The sequence below is a fragment of the Cyprinodon variegatus genome, unplaced genomic scaffold, assembly GCF_000732505.1.
Source record: "Cyprinodon variegatus isolate N-32 unplaced genomic scaffold, C_variegatus-1.0 Scaffold126, whole genome shotgun sequence".
Classification (NCBI taxonomy): domain Eukaryota; kingdom Metazoa; phylum Chordata; class Actinopteri; order Cyprinodontiformes; family Cyprinodontidae; genus Cyprinodon; species Cyprinodon variegatus.
Genome location: NW_015150579.1, coordinates 82695 through 104566, shown reverse-complemented (window position 1 = coordinate 104566; position 21872 = coordinate 82695). Strand labels below are relative to the sequence as shown.

Here is a 21872-nt window from a genome sequence, read left to right as displayed (position 1 = left end):
GTAAATGGTGTCCTGAAGACAATAAATTTGGTTTAGGAGTGGCAATCACAAAGCCCTGGTCTCAGTCCCATGGAGCTGACAAGGATGACCCACAAACCTGACTCAGTTACGTCTGTCAGTAGGAACGGACTCTTTGGAAGTTGTAGATGTTAAAAAAATGATTCAGTTTTGACCTAAAACAGAAACAAATTCAATCCAAAGGAATTTAAATAATCACGATCATTTTTGTTATTATATTTATTAAATAGTAGGACATATTCATTTAGTAAAAATAACTGATTGGATTATACCAGCTTCAAACTAAAAGGTTCTGTAATATTTTACCATTTCTATATCACTGTATTTAAAAATGTGGTTGTATGTTATGGGATTTCAATGCAGTTTTCTTTAATTTTCTTAGGTGATTTTAGTTGTCAGTGACATACAATAAATTTAAGTGTGTTATAAGGACAAAAGAAATTTCACTATTAGATCATCTTCCCAATTAGGCCATTAAAGAAAGAAAAAGGAAGAATTTAGGAGTGTTAAATTAAAGCTGTAAAAATGGCTAACCAGATAACTTGTGTGAAAAAGATTACTGAATCTTTTACAAATATTTTTAAGTTTCACAAATTTAGCCTGAAAAGATTTCTGACTCCTTGGCCTTTGTCTATATGTTATTGCTGGCAAAAAGTAACATATCACACTTTTAAAAATCAGGAAATAAATCAAAGAAGACGAAAAGAAAAAAAATAAATTATATAAAAAAGTCCTTTCCAAGAGCTTAGCAACATGAACGCCCTAAAGTAATTCAGTAAAATTAAATAACCAACAAGATCTGAATGTATAGGCAAATATATTAATGGTTTTAGCCCCTTATACAAAACATATTCTCATCAATATGTTCTAAGGGGGATAAATGTCATCCGTGGACATACTTCTGCCTGAAATTATGTATTTTGGGGAAAGACTGAATAAAATGCTCTCTGTTAAGAAGATCCTGCAGATCTCAGGAGGTCTTTAAAAGCACGCTTCTGCATCTTTCGGTGCTTTTTGTTTCTTAGTCACGACCTGAATGATGACAAAATCCTGCACCATGGGAAGCTGACGCCACCGGAACAATCAGCCTCTCGGTGACGTCGACTGACGGAAACAACAGCAGCAGTCCGGTTTGATGCCATCTGCTGGACAGACGCAGCCTCACTCTCGGATAATTACGTCATATGCTGGGTTCAGTTTGGTGAAGCGAGCAGGTCTGGATCTGAATGCGAAGCAGCGCGGTCTTAGAGCTAAATAAGAAATATGACACCAAGATATTATGATAATAGTTTTGTGCACTTCAGGGTTAAATTTGGTTTAGTGTGGTTCTAATCAAGTGGACCAAATCTAAGAAATGAATGTGGTTTCCAGTCACACAACAGAAAAGGAATGAAAGCACCAAGTCAAATAAATTGCTTGAACTGATAACAGGTGATTTATTTAAGTTTAACCAACTGAACATATTTAGTTTATGAATTGTAAAATTGACCCATTGTAAAAAAAAAAAAAAAAAAAAAGGTTGGTTAACCTAATTCAATTACGTGTTTTCAAATGAAGCACTTTTTAGACTGCCCCGGCTTATTCTCTAGATAAACCTCTTTATCTTCATACAACAGTTCATCTAGTGTGATTGCATACCCTGACTCTCCTAAAGAAAAAACAATACAGACAACAAAAACTCCCCACAGCCAGGATGGTCTCAGCACAGGTTTTGTGTCTTGCTTCCCCATACCCGTGAAAAAATGTCCTACCACTAAAACTCTGAAAAAAGTTCGCATTTCCAAAAGCTTGCAAAACTTAAAGTCGTATTCAGTGTGCAGTGTCACTTATAAATAAATCTAATCCACTGCTATAAAACTACATTTAATAGAAATGGTAAGTTTTTTTTAAAGCTACGCAATACTAAGAAAGTTTTATTATGTAGGGGTTACTTTCTGCGGCCAAATTCTATACATTTTATCATGATATTTTATAAACGTTGAAGAGAAGTTTATTAGCTGCAGCTGTCCATGGTGCTGAATCGCTTCTCCTTTTTTTTAACCGGCTGTTATATTTCTTGAAATTGGACCAATAAAGCGGTAGGAAGTATCGCGAGAAGAGGCAAGAAATGTTAGATTTATATATGATTTGTGTACTTATGAGGATTGAGGCTGCTTGTAAAGGAAAACGATGTGGCGTGTCACGCTACACGCGTTTAATATCACGGCGGTGACCACCCGGTCCTCAAATGATTTGGCGTTCCTCCGCCAATAAATAAATAATAATAAAAAATAAAAATAAAAATCCAGAGGAAGGAGGGATTCATTCCCAGGAAGGCAGCAGAGAAGCACCGAGGACTCCGCCCCAATCTCCAAGCTTCAGTCCGAAGTGGAGAAGAGAAACACCGCAGGCCTGACTGAGAGACCAAAGAAAAAGGAGGAGAATAAAAAAAAAAATGCAATGCATGCGGAGATGTACTCGTTTCTGAAGGAGTAGAGGCGGGAGGAGGAGGGAAACACCCAGAGGGAGCAGAACACAAAAGCACAAGTGGAGGTGCCTGCAACCATGAGCGGCTGCTTGCCTGAGCCGCGGCTGCCGCTGCCTCTCCCCCCGCGGAGCACATCGTGAGGTGCGCCTCAGGAACCTGTCAGCCGAAACGACACGCCGAGGAGAACCAGGAGGAGGAGGAGGTGGTGGTGGAGGTGGGGCGGTGGTGGTCGAAAAGATGTCCGCCTCGGTGGGGCCCCAGGGCGGCCCTCGCCCACCCACCGTGCCGCCGTCCATGCCGGATCTGCCGGACCTTAGCCACCTCACCGAGGAGGAGCGGAAGATCATCATGGCAGTGATGGCTCGCCAGAAGGAGGAGGAGGAGAAAGAACAAGCCATGCTTAAGTAAGATCAACAATTCAATTAAACCATTTTGTTTAAGTACAACGCAAATCCTTAGAACTAGAGGCAATATGTAACCTCCTAAAATACACCAGCCATCATTTTGCGCTTCTATGGGCATCTTAAAGATGTAAGACCCCAGAAATCATACGATTTACATCCTTTCCCTCCCTTAAATCAAGCCAGTAAGTGGTTAGAGTGGGCGAGGATGGCCTGAAACAGGGTCAGTATGTGTTACAGGTGCAGGTGCGAGGATGGGGTGGGACAGAAATAGGAGGTGGGGGGTGCAAGGATGAATCATAGGCTTTTATCTCTTTCATCCATTCATTTTCATCAATGGAGGACTGCACCCCAACCCTGAGTTTACATATCCACCATCAGCTCCGCGGTGATTTCCCATTTTACGCACGCCCGAATGCCATGCGCTGTTAAAAGCCGATATTATAACCACAGAGCTGGTTTATGAATGGTATTGTGGTGCGCTGTACGAGCACTTGTGCCCTCCTCTTCCGAGAGATGAAGATGGGGTGTGGTTGGAAGATCATGCAGGCCTGAACCGGACAGACTGGAACAGAGAGTAAAATTATACTGGGATGTTTGCAAACGTTCTGTGTATAGTGATCAGGTTGCACTTTGTCGTATAGGAGCATCACAGAAAGGAATGAAAAAAATGATTAAAAAAACCCTGTACAGCTGAACTCACGTTGAGGACTGGATGTGCTCCAGCTCCCTAAAAGAATCTGGGTTTGCATGGAGTCAAGCAGTCTTAGAGCTTGCACTATACATCAAAGCCCCAAAGCCCACCCCAGCAGGGAGAATATTTGCCAGAGCTGTTTATCAGGTGTGCAGCATCCTCAGGTTTTTGCTTTGGTTCTAATGGCTGGCTTCATTTCCTGACTGCAGCCTAAAGAGAAGCTCAGTGAGGGCCCCTAGAGAGGAAGGGATGTATTTAATGTTCCATGAGGCTCAGGCGCAGGTTCATAATGGCTTCATCATTTGGCTAATCATTAATGGAGCCAGGGCACCATGAACAAGGGACAGATGGGATTTTTACAGAAATTTGCTGATAATTGCGAGGCAGGCTCTGATGTTTACTACAGTGTGCAGCATAATCAGATGCTGGTATTAAATGAATTTCATTACTCCTCTTCTTGATTAATAGTGACAATTCAGTGCCTTGCACAATTATTCATACTCTTGAACTTTTAGACTTTTTGTCACTTTGAATTCTAATGGGGTTCAGTATCATAGTTAGAAATACTCAAAGTTAAAAAATAGTGAATAAGTTTGAGCGCTGTTTATTTCATTTTAATTGTGTTTACAAATGTTGATACTTTCTGCCGCAAATCCAGCTGGAGGTGTTTGATTGCATGTTTCTACCTGTTTTTCACAGGTAGAGACAGAACATTGTTGACCACAATAGCTCACCCAGTCAGAGTGAATAAAAAGGGTCTGGGAAATAACATTTTTAGATCCATTCTCACTCATTGTGTATGTTTAGTGTAGGGTTGCATAATTTTACCTCCCAAGGAGGTTATGTGGTCATTGGTGTTGGTTTGTCTCTTTTAAATATAACAACAAAAAAGTTATTGATGGATTTTGTAGAAAATTTCAGAGTATGTACATATTGTGCTTTACTACACATGATACAATTTTTGTGTTGATCCAGATTACCATCTGGATTGAGGATTTTGTGTAAAGATTTTGTGAATACAGATATTATCTTAAGGTGGAATTCCTGATATGTTGGGGGAAATTAAATACTTGGCAGAGGTCTGTGCTATCCAAGGTCTTTTCCTGTTATAAATGGTTTTGATTATATAAACAATCATTGACTGTTCAGCCATGACAGTAATGTTTTTCATATTATATGACAAGGCATGATTTACTGATATTTCACTGACCATCATAGGTACAGTATGTAGTAAGTGATTATGTTACAACAGGTGTTTAGTTTACACATGTTTTGCTGTACTGGGCAAAAACAGATGTAACATAAAACCCTTAATTTTAGAATTGGGAAATATGTGGATGACTTAAACAAAAAAAAAAAAGCAAAAAAAGCAAGCATGTTAAAAAAAATAAAATATACTTCTTTTGCTTTATTCTTTTTCTTAAATACACCTTTTTGAGGGTGACAGTGGCGTCGAGTGTAGGAGCTTGCCCTGAAATCGAAGGGTTGACGGTTAAAGCTCCGGCTTTCAGTGTCATTGTGTCTTTGGGCAAGACACTTCACCAGAATTGCCTATTGTGAGCCCCAGTGCAGCTGTGGCTACAATGTAGCTTGACACCTTCAGTGTGTGAGTTTGCGTGTGAATGGGTGTAAGACTGAATGACTGAATGTAGTGTAAAGAGCTTTGAAGTCTCCATATATTTTATAAATAAACAGACACCAATAAACATTGGTGTGAGGTCTTTTTATAAAAGTTAATAGGTCTTTATAAATATCTGTAATAATATGCCTGAGATAACATCCTAATTAGCAGCCACAGCACAGCCTGTCACTACTGTATTGATTTCTTTTAGTATATTATATAGATAGTTCATTATAATTTGGATAAGAAGCAAATAATTATTTTTAAGTTCCAGTATTCTTACAAAAAGAACATCATTTGTCCACCTGCCAGGGTTATTCGGTCTGTCTGAGACTGGAGCATGTGGCACTGGTAAGGTTAAACTGATACACGACTTCTATCTGTCTCAGCTTCAAGCAAAAGGTCTGAACTGGAACACCTGCTACAGCAGGTGAGAAAGCAACACCTGAGCTTTCTTTATCTGTAGTTAAAGAAAGAGACTTCATATCTCTAATCATTTTGGTTGAACTTGCAGCCAGAAGATGAATGAAGATCCCTTTAGTTTAATAGTATAAGACTTCATGGTAAATATTAAGCAGGTAGAGCAGGAAAATCCCACGGCTTAGAGCACCTAAACCAAAGAGGGGTAATTCCTGAATTTATTTAGTCAAGAATCTCAAGTTTAATATATGAGGTTTGTTTGGCTATATTATCCTGTCATATTTAACCTAATCAAATACTTTTTCCAATCTGGCTTTGTTAACATATTTCATCAACCCAATACCTTTTGTTACCATATTTAGACTTCATCACCTTTTTAATTAAAGTGATTCTCACCTTTCACATTCTACCATTTTAATTTGGTTTTAAAAAGGGTACTGCTGCTTTTCTGTGCATTTTACATAACACTTCGCTCAGGAGACTTGACTCAGCTATAAGAAGTGAACAATCCAATTTTTCTTTTCATTGAAATGCTGTATCTTGCAAAAGTTTATTTTTAAGCCCTTGTGAAAAATTAGACGATATATTATTTTGGATGTTTTTAGGTGTGTTATCACAGTGTATACTTGCTTTAATACAACTTAAAGTAAATCTGCTGCTCTTTATTGTTTGTGAGTGGTCTGAATAAATAATTTAGCTTTCGACTGTGAAATAATAATTGTGTTATGAAACTATTTAAAGTTTGTGCTTGGGGTCCAAAAAAAAGTAAATGACTTTAAACATGAACTTAACTTCTGTTTTGTTTGCCAAAACATATTTAATTAAAGGTAGCTGCCGCCATTGTCTGGGGATGTTCTGTTTGTTTTCTGTTTAAAACCTATTAGCACTGTCCTGTTCTATTCTGTCTTTGTTTGAAAATGAATTCTTATGCTCTAACACAAGTCTAGATATGCTTTTAAGGTGCCATACATTTGAAATTAAAAAAGTTTTTGCCATTTGTGCAGGAAAATTCTTCCCAGATTAGGCACACAGCATGTACCAAACAGCTCATTCAGCCCTCTTCTAAACGAGCTGCTGTGGCTTTCCACACCCCTGTCCTCCCAAAGGCTGCGGCCACACCCCCAACCGTCATAGAGTCAGAGTTTGTAAAGATAGCAGTGTCATGATTTGGTTTAAGGATCTGACCCAAAATGCAGAGAACCACCCAGAGAGTAAGGCAAAGGTTTAAACAGGTTTATTGTGGTAAGGGTTGAGGGGTTGGATCTGGTGCTCAGAGGGCCGGTGAACAGGACCTGGAAGGGAGGAGGGAAGTTCACAGACGTGAGTTCAGGATCCGTGGGAACTTTGAACGATGACTTGGAGAAACAGAAAACGGGACTCACGTTAGTGGAGAAAACTTTCTTCCCAGAATCCAGTCTGAGTGGGTTGATCCAGTGGAAGAGACCCGTTGGAGGGCGCACAGGTTTAAACTTGGTTGGGTCTTGAACGGAACTTGTGGAGGTTAATCCCCTGCTCAGTGTGACACTCAAACAATTCTTCCAGGGGAAGAAAGCCAAAAAACATCCAGCTTGCAGGATGGCTTCCCAAAACTGGCAAACTCTCTGGCCACGAGGTAGTGACAGTCCACTGCTTAAGTACTCCTCCCGATAATGATCCAACGAGACGCAGGTGTGCAGGGAGGACAGGGAGCCACCTGGTGGTTGAGGGAGAGACAAACACAAACAACAGACCACACAAACTGGATTCCTGACTGACAGGAGCACGGAATAATACATTAGATGGCCTTAGCATGACTGACGGGCTGCTAAAGGCCTCACTAGACAGCTTATTTCCCCTTATGACATCATCTTTTGAAACAGAGCATTTTGAACACAGATTAGCTAAGAGGCAGAGAAAGGCAGTGAAAGAGGTAAAAGTTTTTTTTTTTATTGTGAATCTCATACTCAGGCTTCAGACACAGATTTTATATGAGATCGACCATTAAATAGCCATTATTAGTGGTTATCAGTCCCATAGAATGTCTTCAGACTGCGCCTCCTCTACCTTCTAGTTGTCAAGTGGAAGTTGATGTTTGACAGGACCCAAATGCAGACACAAGAGCTTAAGGTGGTTACTTGAAGCAAAAATCTAAAACATAAATCCACAAAATCCACAAAAACTGAGAACCAGGAATTTTCATATGAAGGGGGCAAAGAAACGACAACAAACCAGCCAAGAGTAACTGAACAGGAGGAGAATATATAGGAGAGAAAAACAAAGGCCAGGCTAATTAGTAGATTGGGAACAGGTGTGAACAGAGGCAAGAAGGGAGCTTGGAGACTGACACAGGAGGGCAAATAAGAAATATTTAAGAACTCAAATACAATGAAAAATAACTGGAACACAAAAATGGAAGTAAGACCAATGAAAACTCAGAGATAAAACTTGAACATAACCAAAACCCCGATACTAGTAGATTTCTTATGGTTGATGATATGCAGCTTACTGCTGAGAACAGCCGCTTTGGCCATGTATAAAACGAAGTTTAATTTTCTATTTAACTACTTTATGCTTTTTATCTACTTTATGTAGAGCCTACCTTCTTTAAGAAAACTGCATTTTAAAGCTTTATTTCGAGTTATTTCCAAATTTTTCAGTCAAACGAATTTAAAAACCACTCAGTTGGCAGGATATTTTTGGGAGGGGTTGTTTGATCTAGGTGTCATCCCAATCAATTTTTTTTTGCAATAGATGAAGAACTATTAAAACATCAATTAATTGTGCAAGCCTACTGGTAGGTAGGAGGCACAATCTGAAGATATGGGGACTGATAATTGCTAATAACAGCCATTTATTGAGATTATAACATACAAAATGGCTGCTTCAGAACACATATGGTTGTTACATAATAGTTATAATGTATATTTTGCATAATATGGAAGCTTTAATGTTTTTTGATTCTGTGTCCTGTGTTGAAGATGTTGTAGAAGGTACATGGAGGCTGGAAAATTACAATATGGAGTCTAATGCACCTAATGAGAAGTCATACTCTTGTAAGGCACAGTATGAATGTGAGAGCTATCGGTAACAGTGCTAACTTAATTTACTGAAAGGCCCACATTGTTGGGACAGTGCAGACTCCTCCTTGACAGCAGATGGTGAGAAAAAGACATCTAAACATGCAGTGCAGATGGAGGGAGATAGAGGCTGGATTTAGAGGTTTTTAGCATTAGGGTAGATGTATAAAAGAGGGAGACTGTAAGACTGAGAAGAGCTTATTAACTATCTCTGAACCTTTATGATGCTGCATTTAGGGGTGCATGAAGAGGTCAGTAAAAGCAGCATTCATCTGGACTGCTTGACACATGCTGTTTTTAAGAGGCCACATGCACAGCTCCTGGTTCTGGTTTTCCTCAAAGCTCCGGTAAAGATCTGTTGGTCAGAAAACTTGAACTGAAAATGCTTGTGGGGAACCTGTGGCTTTCAAGGAGCATTTGAAACCTGCAAACCTCTACCACTGCCTTCAAGCATTTAAAAATTTGTTTAGGTCAATGTTTAAAATGGAGATTTTTTTTTCCAACCCTTCACATTTTGAACATTTTTTGTAGAATATAGAAGTTTTACCGTCCTAATTAAAGCATCTTCAGGTTTTGCTCTATTAAAACAAATTCAGAGCCAGGCCAGTAGATGGCTGTAATGTCAGTGTTTATGTCTGACTTTTATTATACATTTAGTTTAAAATTGTATCACATTATACTGTACTTTGCTAACAATACAGTTGAGCTTGAAAGTTTACACACCCTTCCAGTAAAGACAGAAAAATCAGCTGCCATTCATCTGCAAGATTAATATGTCTGGGGCAGGTTTTGATTAGAATAATAACAAAAATCTAATATTTTGTTTTAGTAAATTACCATTTAGTACATTTTTATTTATTATTACTTTTTTTGTTTTGTGTTATTTGAATTACTAATGTGAGTATATTATTTTCTTTAATGGGAGGGTGTCTAATCTTTTAAGCTCAACTGTATATCTTTAGTTTTTTTCAATAAAAGCAATCTTTTGGCTTATTTTTTATGATTAACATAAACATGGGATTTATAATTGTGCATTGTTTATGCTTTCAGATCCCTAGAACTTTTCGACATCCTTCCCATCTTAAAATTGTGGCATACGTTTGTATTTATTCTGTCATACAACATGCTCCTAATACGTGAGAACATATTATACTGTATAAACTCACATTCATGAAAGTTGGTGGGGACACCCGGGTGGGGGTATTTTGAATATAGAATATATATATATATATATATTGTAAACTTTCAGGTAAACCTGGAGATATATTTTATTACATGTTGCATATCTCAGTAAATCTGTTTCACCTTTAAATCTGCAGCTCTCCCTACTTCTCTCTGTGCTCTGTTTAAAGAGCTAGTTAACCTCTTAAGATTATGCTAATATAATGATGCAAGAAACAAAATTTCAAGATATGTAGAAGCTCTGCAGTCTGATTCTGTCTGTACAATAAGAAAATATGTGTTTACTTTAACCTGTAACTGTGAGTCATGGTCCTTTGAGAAGCCAAGCTTTTTTTTTAAATAGGAAAGAAGAACATTTAAACCTTGTTTTCTAAAGCTTCTTGCATTATAATACTAACTTGTATAAACTTAAAATCTGTTGCCATTTTTAGCTGAAAAAGCTCTGTATGTCTAACGAACAGATTTTTCGGTGGTATCTCAAATTCTTTTTTAACCAACCCTTCTCCTAACTTTTACTTAAACATCTATCGAAGTAGCTGCTGGTTAAATTCACTGAGTGCTGCTATGTGTCTCTCTTCCTCCACGTAGCGATTTCGTACGCAGTGAAATGGGATCTTAAATAAGAAGCGACAGATCCAAGGATGTAACAGCATGGGAGCACTACGAGAGAGGAACAAAAAAACACTGACTCAAATAGCTCTGAAAACAGATAGCTGCACCCAACCTCTGTTACCTTTGGCTAAAGCAAGTGAGCGGAAAGGGAAAAAAAAGCGGAAATTATTGGTGATGTAATGTCCACATGCCTGTCGTTGTGTGGTAGAAAACTATGGGAAAAAGGAAGCATCATGCTGTGATGTATTAAGTCAGGGACAATAAATAAATCAGTTTTCTTTTAATAAAAGGCCCTGGATAGACATGTCATCAACAGGGACCGATGGACCCAGTATCCAAGGTGAGACAGTCAGTTGGAAAGTTAAAAACGTTTATTAAACTAAACAGTCAGAAACAGAGCTGAAGCGGGCTGCTGTGGAGCTGCGGACATGCAGTGACTGCAGGAGGCCACCCAAGAACTGACACTCTGGTTTAGCAGTTCAGTCCATCCTCTCAATCATAGGCAGGATCAGCTGATAGGCTGCTAACGAGATGTGGCCCTGAGCCACCCAGAGTGCTGCAGCCCTGGAGAACATCCAAGAAGCCGATCCAGGTCTGGGGAAAACAGGTCAGGCAGGAACAGTTCCGAGATCCAGGGGTCCATAGTCCAACCAGGGGTTCTGATCCGCCGAGGAACAGATAGGTCCTGGGTCCAAGGAATGCGTTTAGGCAGGTTCAGAGTCAGAACGGGTCCAGAAGGGTGCCCAGACAGGCAGGTACAGATGCAGGCAGGCAAGATAACTGGTTGAGGGACAGAGACAAGATGTGGTACTGAGATTTCTGCAGGAAACTCTAAACTTGTCTCCTCCTTAGAGCCAGGCTTACTGGAATAAAACTGACCTCTGAGCCGAAACCCTGAGGGCTCCGCGGAGAAAGACCAGGACATGATCTGAAGACAAGACAAACACTAAAACCCTCTAAATCCACTGGCCACCAGGAACCAGGACACGAACCTTGGAACTAACTAAAACTAACAGAACTGACAGGCATGAGTGAAACAGCACACAAACAAACAATGATCTGGCCTCGATAGCTGGGCTGAGCCGAATTTAAAGAAACAGACGCAGGTGGATGAGATGAGTGATAATTAGAGACCGGGCTGCGTTAGGCAGATGAGTGAAATGAACAATTAAGGCCAGCTATCAGGGCAGATCATGACAAGATATGGTTTTATGTATTCTGCCTTTTGTGTTGAGAATGTTAGAACCAGTTCACTGGTGCCTGTAAGTCCCCACAGTCCTCTGAAGTTGATCTTGCACTGTCCCAATAAGGTAGCAAATACATGGCCACAACCCGAGACACAAACATACCTACCATGTATTTTGTTATTCTTTTGAAAATAAAGATTTTACAGCAGACTTAAGAGTTTTTTTTTCAGGGAGAAAAATGCTAATGTTGAATTATGGATTAGCTCTGAAAATAGCGCTCACATGGAAGAAGTATTGAAATATTTAGGTTCAGTTCACAGTCTGCTGTTGATGATCTGGATGTTTTTTTGTTCTGCCTTTCTGTAAACCTGTTTTCTGTGTTAAACTAGAACTGAATTTCAGTCAGATACGTCCCTTGTTAACATTCACTCCTACTTTATGCAGAGAAAAATCATACATACAGTAGCTTCAAATGCATTGAGCCTCTGTACCTCAGTCGCTCTTAGATAAAATGAAAGACAAATTAAAGCAGCTTGCCTCGCTGTTTTCTTGTGCCACATAATTAGCTGTTAGTGCACATGGTTATCCTGTTGACAACATTGAGGTTTTCTAGGCCTGGTGCTTGAACCTCCCTTGAAGTAGAACTAAACCCAATGTTTAGGGCTGAACAATTAATTGGATTAATCGTTATTAATCAGCTATTGAAATAATCTTCAACTAATTTAGAAATAGATTAATCGTTAACATGAGTTTAGAGACTGTAAAATATGCCTTTAGCTGACAGAGCCCCACTTAGAGCAGTAATTATATCAAAATTAAATAAATATGTATAAACATTTTGCAATTAAGATTAAAAAAAGCATTTTTACCTGTCAATTTGCTCTATCCATTTGGCTATCTTATTGTTAATCGAAAAAATAATCAACAGATGAATCGATTTGCAAAATAATCTGTTGTTGTTACAGCATAACCCATCGCCAGGCAATTTAAAAAAAGTCACCAAAGCAGGCAGTGCTGAAGGATAAGGATAAGTGGAGGGAGAAAGAGCTCTCAATTGCAGGTCCTAACTCGCCATGTGTACATTAGTAGCCATTCAAATTTTACCCACTTTCCTTGATTGGCCCTTAGCTGGTCCTTGGCTGGTCCCCCTACAATTCCTTTTTAAACTTTAATTCTTTGTACTAAAACATTCTTTCTGTCATGATTTGTGGACATTAAGATCTAAAGAGAAGTGCCTTCTCCTGGTCAGAATCTGTATTTCATTGAAAGCAGACCAGGAGAAGGAGGGGTCTCTCCAGTGGCTGGAAGTTGGAGAGCATTTGCTGGGAGTTGCAGGGAAGTGGGCTGCCATTCGGCTGCCATTTTACAGGGAAGGGCCATTTTGAATGGCTGCTACTGTATCTCTGTAATGGATTTATGGTGTGTTGCATTTGTACTCATAATTTTTAATAGAACAGTGTTTTCTCATTGTTATTGAACACTATGGAATGACAAAAAAAAAACCTCTCACCACTGATCAGCGAGAATGAGATAATCTGGAACTGATGGCTGGATGCAAGTACATTAAATAGAGGCAGAAGCAGCTGGATCAGATGAGCGGTAATGAGCAACCGGCAGAGTTAGACAGGTGAAAGTAATGATCAATTAAGCCAGCCATCTGTGCCAAGATCATGACACCTTCATCTTAATAAAGGGGGTCCTGAGAAATGTTTTGTTTTGGAGCTGGGGCGCTGTGTCGGGGATTGGCTTAGGCCTTAGTGAGGGATGTCAGCAGGTGTTCCAGGTTAGGCTGATTAAGAGTCGTACAGATTGAATATTCTCTTAAGCTTCATAACACAGAATATATTTTTTCTTTTCAAAACATGAAGAAGATATTGCACAATTGTATATTACATGTTTTATTTTAAGAATGTTACGTTTATCTGTTTTGTATTTAAAACTCTATTTTCAGTCCGTTACATCTGGCTTGAGGACAAACAAGTGAAATCAAGCTTTGGGAAAACATGCATTTCTATTTCTGTCAGTCAAACTGCTTACTTGGAAAATTATAATTTAATTTGTAATAATAAAAAATATAGGAGTAAAATATAAGTAAAATGTTTTATCTTGGTTTGGGAAGCAGTCATCTTGACTCAGCTGTACTGCACTCAGGATCTGGTTAATCAGCAGCTAGAGTGACCAAGAGAACAACATGAGACATAAAGCAGGTGTAACTTCTCCCCCTCACAGGCGATTGAAATAGGTGGTGTTTCACAGTACCTGACTGGGTTAGACAGAGGGACTAACCTTTTTAGAGCTCCCAGACCTCCCTAGCATGAAAGTTTAATGCAAGTGCATTCTGCTTGGGCTCACCAGGCTTTTACATCTGTTTTCCCTTCTAACGTCAGCCTGTGTTAGCACCGAGAGGGAATCCTGAGATTACATTATAAATGTCCGTTCAAAGGACTCTATTGGATCCGCCGCTCCAAGTTTTTCTTTCTCTTCTCTGCATGTAGCAACAAAGAAAAAAATACAAATAGAACATCAAATAAACAATAATAAAAAATACTATTTAACAAACACGTAGTGGGAATTCATCAGAGGATATACAATTTATACAAACATTTTCTCAAAATTATAAGAACTAAAATATGTAGCCAAAATCTGTTTCCTTATTGAGCAAAGTGACTAATGCCTGAAGAGATATGAGTCTGTTAAAACACTCTTTAGTTGGTTGCCTCCTTGTGTCAGTCAGTCTCCTTTCCCTTAGCTCCTTCTAGTTATGTCCATCTACACCTGCTCCCTATCAGCTAATTAGTCCTCACATTGTTTCTGTCTCCCATATAAACACCTCCTTTTCAGTTACTCTTTGCTGGATCCTATTCCCCCCCCCTTGTAAAGATATAATCTAATCTAAGTAAAGAGATAATGATCTACAGAAATTATCTCTATATTTTAGAGTTTCTCAAAAGAGAGAGAGAAAAAACAAGACTGGATCATGGAAAATTGATAACATAAACTGCAAACTGTGACGTGGAAGAACAAGTTGTCTAAGAAAAGAAGAGGAAAGGAAATGGAGAGGCTAAGATGGGATATAAATGGAAAGGAGAGGAAACATAAATGCATGAGGAGGAGAAGAAAGAGAAACATACACTTATATGCTGAGAGGCTGATGCCAAAAAAGCACTCTGCTTCATATGTGCATCACAACATCAATAAGAGAGTTATCAACAGCCCAGCACCGTCTGAGGGAGCGGCTGCTGCAGTCTACAGCTATGAGCGAAATCCTCCATCATTATGGATCTATGCTCTATGACTGGGATCTTTTTTACTGGAGATCCTCTTCTCTTATAAATGAATGAGGATGAGAAGTTTAAAAATATATATATAAAAATACCACATCCAAAGTTTTAGTTGGTACTGTTGTGTTAAATACAGTGGCCCCTGCATATGGTAATTTAATTAGAGTTATTAAATACATGTATTGTCTTCCCAAAGAAGGTATTATGAAAGGAATGCTTGAATCTATTAGATTTGGCATCTCATTATCAGCTGATTTTTTAAATTTATTTATTTACTTTTTTTTTATATTGTGTTATGAGTGTTTCCTGTGTGCAGTTTTTGACAGAAAATCTGGGTATGGGTAAGGGCACAGTAACACAATTAAGTCTTTAAAAGTGAATAGGTCCATCAGAAACATATATTTGGAGTCAGGCCAAATAAAAAAAAAAAATGCTTATTTGAAAAGGAATATCCACTAATTGCCCCAATTAATTTTTCAGCTAAAAATAATAGTGAGAAAAAAAAACCAATGCTGTAAGAAGTGTAAAATGTCATAGTAATTTGGAGCAGGGTTACGATTTAACAGTTTGATATAACTATAAACCTACCCAGACAGCACTACCTCTCCCCAACTGACAGACCACAAAAGGAAATCCTTAATCTAAGAAGTAGCCAAAAGGGGAACTTAAAAGATGGCAGTGAGGAAAGACAAGCAGAACAGCAATAAATTGTGTATTCCTGAAAAGTGGCAGGGAGAAGCCATGGTTGAATTATAGTCCTCTTTGCATCTATCTGCATAATCTGCAATGAGTATGCTTGGGATGACATCGGTGTAGGTGGGGGCCCAGTGGTGGAAGATCCTTTCTGACCGCTGTCCTACAGTGATGAACATTAGGGTTGGTGAATGCATGATCAGAATGTGATTGTAAAAATGGCAGGAAAGGCTATGCACTCCCAGAGTTGCTTTGTGGTAAACTTATTCTGGCTGAACTGCTCCTCATTTCCTGCTCTAAACTTTATCAGGGCTTTGGTCTGCTCCACAGTTCCTGAAACATTAGCCCACATAACCAGATTAGATAGACAACGAGAAGACAACACACCTTGCGTACACATTCTAGGGTCCAATACGCTATGGGAGACTGACATTTTTTAAGGAAATAAAAAAAAAAAGCTAATTTACAAAAGTTGTTGGTAATTATTTTATAGTGATAAATTATTGTGCTGACAGAAAAGACAATTGACAAAAGTTTTTTTTCATATGAATTTGCCCAGGAACTACGGATATATTACTCATAAAACTGAAAAATCATGCCTTATAGCTGTGCAGTAAACAAGCACTATGACAATAATGCATAACGTTATACCGTCTATGCTGCTATAGTGACTGTGGCAATTCCAACCATCAAGATAGAAATGGTAATAATGTGATTTTTTAAAAAGTTGTCATGCATAATCATGCTGCGGTGAAGTTGTTTAGAAGTTGGATAATGGATATTCAAGCTCCGCGGAGTCAGCGGAATCGAGCTCACGGTTGATCTGATTGAGGGACTCCACGGCCAGCGTCTCTCAGCTGCTCAGGAGAGCAGCCGAAATCGGGAGTCCCTCAGTCGGATCAACCATGAGGTAGATCCTGCTGACTCTGTGGAGCTGGAATATTCAATTCCCAACTTCTAACCAACTTCACAGTGGTCATAATTATCCTACATTACGTAAAAAAAAAAAAAAAAACAACTCTATAGATTTGTGTAAAATGAAAAATTGTCATGATGGGTAAACGGAGGCAAGCCCAAGATGCAGAACACACACGGAGGAGGCAGGGAAAAAGTTCAAAATGTTTAATAAAGTTCAGAAACACACAGTTAAGCACTGGGACTGGAATGGGTCAGGGGCTGGTTCACTGGAGTCTTGACTGGGACTGGAGACTGTGGGTTAGCAGAGTTCATGAGAGGCTAAGCATCTAGCTTCAGGCTTAGCAGGGCAGTACAAGATTTGAGCTTCCAGCTCACAGCAGACATCAAAAGGGGATTAGCACAAAGGGATCTTCTGGCTGAGCTTCCAGCTCTTAGCAGGTAACAACGGGGAAAATCCACATATGATTCTTCAAGCTGATTCCACGTAGGTACCTCCAGGGAAACTCCACATAGGAGTCTTAGGTTAAATCCACGTAGGAATCTTCGGGTTGGCTCACCAGGGCAGATAGCAGGTTAAGCTCACCTAGAGCTTCTGGCTGGAGACAGGTTTCCTGTGATGCAGCTCTCCCAGAGCTTAAGGCCAGAGACAGGTTACCAGTGAGGCAGCTCTTCCAGGGCTTCACGAGGAGACAGGAGGTTAAGCTCATCCAGAGTTTCACGAAGAGACAGGATTCCTGTGAGGCAGAAACAGGGAAGAGTTAGAATCTGATCTCACACTAGAGATAACCAAGATTCTTCCAGTAACAGAGGCTCAGGTTGCTAACCAACTAAGATCAACACTGCGGCGTTGAGGCAAGGTCTGAAGTCAGCTTATATAGGAGAGGTCTTCTGATGAGAGGATTAGCAACAGGTGTGCAGGAAGGTTCCAGCTCCAGAAGACCCACGGCGCACTCTGCTGGAGACGGAGGGTAATCTCCAGATCCCCACAGTAACTCCAACCCTAAGGGAAAAAACACAGAGCAGAAGAGGATCCTCGGCGCCCTCTGGAGGGCAAGCCTGAGGATCCTAACAAAAATAGCAATTTTGCTAAATTCATGTATAACACAGCAGTACGGAATTCAATTGTATTTAGGTCTAACTAAGACATTCCGACATATTTAAAAAAAAAATGCATGGTTAAGTGTGAAAATATACTTTTTTTTTTTATATAGATTTGTGCAGTTCTTTCCCACTGCGGGATGCCATTTCTCCAATTGCTGAATGACTTTGCAAAGTATTCTGGGAATCCACTTTGTTCCCAATTCAGCTCCTGACCTTACTCGGTCTGAAGGGATCATGATAAGTTTTGGAGGGAACTTCCCCCTAGCTCTTATAACTATTGGGACACACAAACCTTAAACGTGAACGCGCAAAACCAAGTGCTAGGGTCCAAACATGTGCAATTGAGAGAAATGGGAGTGGGCATTTTTGTCACATTGGATCAATAACATGACAAAACTTTGCTTAAGGAAAAACTGCCACACATTAAACTCAACTATTTCCCAGCAGTGAAACATTTTTTTTTCTTTTTTTTTTTAACTGCAGTGACTGGGGGAGGATAAGAGTTAATAGATGAACAGATGATGTAATCGTGTCCAAAAGTTTAGTTAAGTGTTTACTACTGTTTTTAACACAAATATACCCCACATATTTATTTAAAACAATTGATAAGAAGCTATATTGAATTTTCTCTAGGGTCTATAAATTTATTAAAACTATTAACTTTACAATTATTCACAACTTTACACTGATCTATCACATAAAAAACACAATAAATACTTCAAGGTTTTTTGTTATAACATAGTCACAAGTGAAAAGGTTCGATAAACTATTGTATCTGATACATGACTGGGTGTCTGTAAAGAAAAACAAAAACAAAAAGTTTAGCTGTAAAACCCACATTCCTAACAATAGGGAAATATGCATATGCCAAAATCAGCTCCCTCAATCTCTTTAAGATGTTCACTGAACCAACAGGCCTGCATGACACCTTCAACCTGAGGTGTTATGTTCGACCTGAATGCTGGATGAAAGGACAGCTGGCAAACAAAGCTCTGCTATTCAGGAGAATGGGACCAGATTGTTTGAGAAATGGCTGCCCTACTGATAAATACACATTGTCCATCTGGGTTGTTCTGGTTCTAGCACTGACATGTTCCATTGTAAAGCCTCCTGACAGTGAAGAAAATCAAACATGAGCAAGTTGTCATGGAGAAAAAACCAGCAGGCAAACAAAGAAAACAAAAAGAGATTTGCATGTTAGTAAGCATCCATCTGTTCTTCTTTTCTCCTAGTTCTTCACTTTTTCTTGTTTTCAGCAGGTGATTTCTTCCCTCTTGCAGTTTACTCAGCTGGATTTTTTCTAACCATTCCGGTAAAACTAAAATACTGCTGCTTTCATGAAGTCAGTTTCCTGAGAAGATGAATCTGCTTTTTCTCCTTCTTTCCATCTTCTGTCACTCCAGCCTCTTTCCATCATCCACTCCTCTACTGGGTATTTTTAGAGAGGCTCCGGATGCATCGCCTTCTCTCCTCTGCTGCTTTCTGGCCCACGCTTGCTTCCGACACTGCTCTTTTATTTCAGCCTTTGCTTTCTTCTTCTTCTTCCTCTCCTTCTTTCACCTCGTCCCTGCAGACCGCAGTTTTTCGATCCATCTTTTTAAGAGACAGTAAGACTTATGGGAATTTGTGTGCTACCTCTTCCTGATCCTTCTGCTTTCGCTTCTCCTTCCTTTACCTGATTTTCATCACTCTGCCTATTCTCGTTTCTGGCTCCATCAGAAGTTGAGAGATAATTTTCAGCAAAAGCCTTTGTGATGGTTGTGAAAGTAAAGGTTTGACAGTCAAACAGTTTAAAAGGCAGTCATACCAAATATAATGAAACATATGTAGACTTCTAGACACAGCATTAATTACTCTGGTATTTAGCAGGCATTTCTAAAGTCAGTCCTCTAGGGCTGCTTTCTGCATGTTTTACGCAAAAATCCCGCATCCTACACAACCGCCCTGCTGCGCTCGAGACCGCCTGCGCAAAGCCTACAATCTCCGTGGTTCCTCTTGTCCAGCTTCGCTCCGACTTCCTTGATGCTTGAGGAGAGCATGCGCTATATTATTATGGAGGTTTTGACTGTATTAGATGAAACTTTTAAGCCTCTCAGTATAAAATAAAAATTTTGATCGAGATGAGAAATCTGCTTCCTGGTATGTTGAAATACCAATAATTTGCATCATTTAATTGAACGGCCTTCATTTTTGGGAATATTTAAGAATTACAAGCTAATTTGTAGTTACCAATCCATCGTTACAATATTTTGATTTGACAAACCAGATCTTCTCGACGTTCTTTTTCCTGTTTGGTGCGATTGTAATTTTGGATCTTGATCTGTGATCTTTTGGATCTTTACAGCAAAGCAAAAAATAGCCCAGCTCCTAATTTTGACGGTGATGGACGGAGAAGACGTAATGGATGGTGCGGAGGAGTAGTGGTGGATGTGGAATTTGTGATAATTTAATGCAAATATGTCACAATTGTTTTTTTTTTGTTGTTGTTGTTTTTTAACCACAGTCTAAAACTTCCAGAGTTCATTTTTTTTTCTTTTGCCATTCCAACAGAGTCTGTGAGACGTCACTGGCAATCAGCTGATCAGACAGAAATAGTACTGCGCACAAGTTGCTTCCTCCCCATCGTTTGGCAGTGTATTATTAGAGGTGCTAATTAACAACTCAACACCAGTAACTGGTAAATCTGTTGGGATAGGGGATGTAGCAATGAAGAGAACAAGAGAGGATGAGGATGGAAGAGGGAAGTAGTTCTTCTGCCTTCTGGGCTTAATAGAGCGTATAGTGTCTGAGACCTGCTCATACACGCACACACACATTAAGGTTTAGGTCACTTTATTGTTGCCTGTGTGTGTTTTGTGTGTGTGTGTGTGTGTGTGTGGCTCTCTACACATTGGTGTTGACAGGGACTCAGCTGGGCTAACCAACATCTGGCTCTGTGTCTCTGCTGGTCTGTTATTCGCTTCACACCACTCAGACTGCAGCCACATGCCAACACTAGATTTACACCCACATTCCCCTTCAGCACAGTGGAACAGTGGTTTGTAGATTCTGGTCTGCAGAGACATAAGTCAGTCTTGTGTGTGGGTTTTCGACATCTGTTCGACTCTCTGCCCCCCCAAAGGCAATAAAGATTGCAGAGCCAATTCATTCTTAAACACTAATATTATGTTTCACTTTCACCACAAGATTAATTTGCTCAGTCACTGTTTTTATAAGTTGTGTAGCTTCACAACTTTAATAATTAAACTGTGAGATAATCTGAAAAGTCTGACAGTTAAAAAGCAAAAGTCAAAGCTAACTGCTGGTGTTGGTACAATGGAGTTTTGAGGCCATAATATATTTTTTTTAATGTTTAATTATGATAATAAGGCCACAATTTTATAAAGTTAAAGTTTTGATGTTGCAATAATAAACTCGTAATTGTGAGGTCTTGAGGTTCAAGTATAAAAAAGTTGTAATATTAACAAAATAAATAAGGGTCTAAGAGAATAAAATCATTAATGAATGAGATTAAATTTAAAACAGTAGAACTAAGTTTTTGCATTATGAGAATAAACATGTAATGTTATGGGAATATATATAACAAAGTAAGGCCATATATTAGGAAAACTATGAAATTAGATAACCATTATGTAAACCCTTCCCCCTGCCTTGAAAAACTGGGCTGACGTTCCAAATTTGATCACATCAGACCCTCAGCACTAGCAAAGCTTTCTTCCCAGTAAACCAACTTTTCATCACATAATACAACTTTGCTGTGAGTGCATTATATTATAATATTCTGAATTTATTAGTATGGCCCAGTACTCTCTTACATTACTACAGTATGTTAGTGCGTATATTCTTAAACTACTAACCCTTAAAAGTATATTTTGAAAAAATCTAACATGTTCTTTTTGTCAGTGGCGTATAACCATTCCATGATAGTAACTGACTAGGTGATATTTCCACTCCCAGAGTGTTGTGTAGGAGATATGTTGTGTAAAAGCATCTTCGGGTGAACCCAGAGATTTTGTCAGGTTTACTTATCATCTCTTGGCTATTCCATATCTCCCATGTTCTTTCCATAATTAAAACTTATCTATTTTACTCAAATCTCAGATTATAAAGTCTTTCAAATGATTTGCTGGTAGTTGATATGTTAATTAATAAAAAAAGATTATGCTCTTAATTTTAATGCCGATTTAAGTTTAAAGTATAGGCAAAATGTTATGTTGCATT

At 39.0% G+C, this 21872-nt stretch overlaps 1 protein-coding gene across 4 annotated transcripts in view; it reads left to right on the top strand.

Annotated features, from left to right (window-relative positions):
* Positions 1-2195: 2195 nt before the first annotated feature.
* The window catches only part of LOC107085504 (regulating synaptic membrane exocytosis protein 1-like), a 90720-nt gene continuing 71043 nt past the window's right edge, over positions 2196-21872 (top strand). For 3 of the 4 annotated variants that reach the window (XM_015375844.1, XM_015375845.1, XM_015375843.1), the window contains exon 1: positions 2200-2889. In XM_015375844.1, the coding sequence (XP_015231330.1) occupies positions 2723-2889 (167 nt within the window). In that variant the 5' untranslated portion in view covers positions 2200-2722. Of the gene's footprint in view, positions 2890-21872 lie in introns of all 4 variants that reach the window. The other variant, XM_015375846.1, reaches the window with a different exon arrangement.